The sequence below is a fragment of the Euprymna scolopes genome, chromosome 5, assembly GCF_053919585.1.
Source record: "Euprymna scolopes isolate OS-2025 chromosome 5, ASM5391958v1, whole genome shotgun sequence".
Taxonomy (NCBI): domain Eukaryota; kingdom Metazoa; phylum Mollusca; class Cephalopoda; order Sepiida; family Sepiolidae; genus Euprymna; species Euprymna scolopes.
The window spans coordinates 81,193,442-81,197,592 of record NC_136486.1 but is presented as its reverse complement, the minus strand read 5'-3'; the positions used below and the strand labels follow the sequence as shown (position 1 = coordinate 81,197,592).

Below are 4,151 nucleotides of genomic sequence, written 5' to 3'. Positions count from 1 at the left end.
CACTTTAACTTTATTACATCAATTTCAATATAGTTTTATTTTAATTTTAAAATTCTTTTACACTAATTACGTCAATTTTCGTATTTTATTTCAAGAAATCGTTTTAGTGTTGACATTTCTTGTGTTATCATGAAACGAAAAAAAAAACTTTTATTTTTTACATTTTCTGTAAATACGGTATTTTTTATTTTTTTCGGTTTAACACTTTTATTATGAAACAATAAAAAAATAAAATATTTTTGGTAAATGTTTACTTTAACTACAACAGAACACCGACCAATAAAATTTGGTTCTGAATAGGTTTTCGGGGTCGCTGACAACGAATCTGATATTCAAATCCGTCGCAAATTTACCGTTTGCATGGTATTAACTCCTGAACCCTCGCACTATTTTGTGCCATATCACCGCACCGCCTTCATTTATGCTATTTTTACATGATGCGTTCACGCGTAGTAAAGTGACGTCACTTCGCGGAAGAATTTTTTAGCAGACATTTGAAATAACAAGAAAGTTTTCAAAAACAAAGAAATGTGGTCCATTTTTCGGTATTACGTAGTTTTTGATGTTTATTGTTTTTTTAATTGATCTAAAAACAACAATAAGTTTTCACAAGGGGTATACAAAAACATTTTTATTTTTATTTTTTTGAGAGGAGAATTCAATTATAGAACTTGTACAACATTTAACAGGTGCTTCTACAGTTTAATTTACTGTTTTTCAATAAGTAACGCCCCCCCCCAATTTATCGTTTTTCCATAAGTAATGCGCCGACATACACTGAGCATTCTGAAACAATAAAGAAATAAAGATTTTTTATTTTACATTTCTATAAACGAAGTCTTTCTGCAATATATTAAATATATCAACACAAGTTTTTGAAACTGGGATATTTTTTTGTAATAGGTTGTTTCTGTATGGTTTTGTGTTTCATTTCATGCTTGGTGGCTTATTCCATATGTGCATCAACTGTATTCATTTCTGTCATCTTGCTTTAGGGAACACAGTTGTTAGAGATTGTTCCAAAATTTATATTTAAAGTAAAAGAAGGTTCATTACCCTATTTGCCTCCTTCCAGAGTAAAAGTCAGACACCAGATCGGTATTAATATTATCGGAATTTTGGGTTCGTCACCAAAATCCGTTTTTCATGGTAACAAAATGGAAAGAAAAAAAAACGGGAAAAAAGCATTTATGGCAAATTTCTCGGAAAAGAGTAACTAATAGAAATGAGCAAAGAAATACAGACCCGAATGTGTTTAAAATGATCCAAATTTATTAAAAACAAAAAGTTATCGATTGCCTTTATTTCCCAAGGCTGGGGTTAAAAACCCCTTAAGGAAACATTTAAAAATACATATAAAAAAATACAAAAAAAGACGTCAATCTTTACTTGCAAGAAAGGCTGAAAGAAAAGAACATATAAAAAAACGGGAAACAGTCCTTGTTTTGAATTCAGTCCTTTTAACAAAATATTCAGTCTTTCTTTGACACAATGTTCTTCTTTCCCCCCCCCCGAAAGGACAAACAAAATATTTCTTTGACCTAAAATAGGAGAAAGAAGTATTTTTCCTTTGTGAAGGCTCATGTGCCTTTTAATTCAAAGGGGAGAGAAGTCTATGACGCCGCTTTGGTAGGCTTTATGTGTACAAATACGTGGTAAATTCTCGTATTATGGAAAATTTCCTTTCTGAAGGGCGATATTCTGCTCGTCTCGTCAGAGAAATTAATTTTTGTTTTTCTTAGAAAAGAACTCCTCAACACACGGTTGTTTCCTTCGTTACGCATTTGAGAATAATAATTTACCAGTTGTAAGACTCGTTTGTCTTTTAATAACCGGTATTAATCTTCCAGTCGTAAGACCTAGTTGTCTTATAATGACTGAGAATAAACTAATGTTAACAGTTTAGTACCACCCAATGGAGTTCTAAAAAAACGTCTTTCTCCAAAGGAGGAGACAAAAAAAAAACGTAGAATTTAATGTCAAGAATCCTTTTTTGACGGAGCCGAATAGCGTCCTTCTTCTTGGACGGCTAGATTCGAACTGACGAAAACGGGCAAAAAGACGATTCTCTTCCTCCCCCTCCAGAGGGTAGGAGTGAAGCCGACTGCTAGGAAGGGAATTATACCTATGCTGCTGATGATGATAATAGAAGTGACTTGCCAGTCAAGGAATGCGTTCCTTGACCCAAATGAGGAGATATTGAATGGGTATAAATAAAAAAATAAATAAAAAATTATTTCTCTATTAAAAATTTCAACAATATGAGGAAAATATATTTTTCCAAAAAGCGGCACTCCTGATTGAGGAAAAATTTATTAATCTAGAAGGATTTCTCCTTTACTGACCATCACGTGGACAGAAAAGATGAAGAGTAAAGTTCCATAGCCTACTTTACAAAATCAATTATTTACAACTTTATTTGTCGTGTTCCAAGTATAGGTGGAGAAAGTGAACAGAAAATAAAAGAGTTGCATATTTTGTACAAAAATTAGCTTTCAAATCTTCTGTTGTATTCCTATAGTGGGGTGTATATATTCTGACCATATTATGCACGTGTATATAACGAGTGTCTTATTTAATGTGTGTTCGCGGTTTCAAATCACCATCTCCATTTTTCTTTGTTTTTCTTTGTTCGTCATCTCCACTGTTTACTCTTTGCCTGTGTCTACCTTGTTAGTTGTTGGGCTGATTGTCCCCGGATGACTGGCCCCGCAATAAGTGGTGACCCCGATGTGATACTTAACATGGGCAAACAGCTGGTAGAGAAGATGGCTGAAAATACAGACGAACCTGAGATCAACTCATCAACTCCTTTCATACAGCTCCCACCGTACAATGCGGTCAACACAAGGAATTGGTTCATCCAACCTGAGGCGATATTTGCAGCCAGGAAAGTCACACGCCAAGACACCAAATTTGACTCAGTGGTACAAGCCCTTCCTGCAATAGTAGTGGAAGAAGTGGAAGGCATCCTCTTCAACACACCAGGCCAGCTCCCATGCACCCACCTGAAAGAAATCATCCTCAAGCCTACGGGACGTTCGGATGAGGACCTCATTAGAGATCTATTCTCTAATGTGTCTCTGGGCGACAAAACACCATCCCAGTTCCTTCGTCTCATGAAAAGTCGCCTCGGGAACCACACCATGGCTGAACCCATCCTCCAAGACCTATGGATGGATCGGTTACCATCGAACATTACTCAAGTTCTGGCTCTGGTGCCAGTAGACACACCCCTGGATATTGTAGCCAATTCTGCCAACAAAATTTACTCCCAGGGCCATCAAAGGGTCCACCAAGTCGAAACTCTACTCAACGCTTTGACGAGATGATAGCTCACTTAAGAGCCGAGTCCAAGACCTGAAATTCTCCCTACTCCAGAGACGACGAAGCTCAGCACCAAATACCTAGAATCGATGCCCAGCACCACATACCCAGAATTGCAGCCATACTCGCAGCTCAAATCGGGGACGAAGTAACAACCCAGACGAATGTTGGTACCATCAAAACTTCAGTGACCAAGCCCACAAGTACCGACTCCCCTGCAGACACCAGAAGACCCAGGGAAACGACTAAACCAGCAAGCAGTGGCGACGACTCCTGTTGGTACACAATTACATAGTCGTCTCTTTTATGTGTGTGACCGAAACAATGGCCTAAAATTCCTTGTCGACACCAGTGCAACCATCAGCGTAATACCTCCTGCCAACAAATCCATTTTGAAACCCACCCCATTTCAACTTCGGGCAGCAAATGGTTCTGTCATAGAAACCTACGGGAACAAGGAATTAACATTTAATATCAACCTCAGGTGTGACCTCAAGTGGTTGTTCACCATAACAAACGTCAGAACACCCCTGCTTGGCGCTGATTTCTTGGCTTATTACAATTTGGCTGTTCACATGAAGATGAGGAGCCTGTCCGACAGCACAATATCTCTCAAGATTACGGGGACTCCATCACGTCTGAACTCAACTAGGATTAGCGTGGCAACACAGCATGACCCACACTATGCAGGAATTCTGAGTCGATACAAGGAGGTTACCCAGCCTATTAAGCCTACTGACACTGGTGAACATCAGACACAACATCATACTCCTGGCCGCGACGACTCCTTCCACACAAGTTGACATATGCTAAGAAGGCATTCG

General features: G+C 38.2%; 1 protein-coding gene across 1 annotated transcript; it reads left to right on the top strand.

The window, feature by feature from the left end:
• The first annotated feature begins 2,699 nt into the window (after window positions 1–2,699).
• LOC145276603 (uncharacterized) lies at window positions 2,700–3,332 on the top strand. The gene has a single exon (XM_080127798.1). It carries the CDS (start codon window positions 2,700–2,702, stop codon window positions 3,330–3,332), a length of 633 nt encoding a protein of 210 aa, XP_079983924.1.
• Window positions 3,333–4,151: the final 819 nt, after the last annotated feature.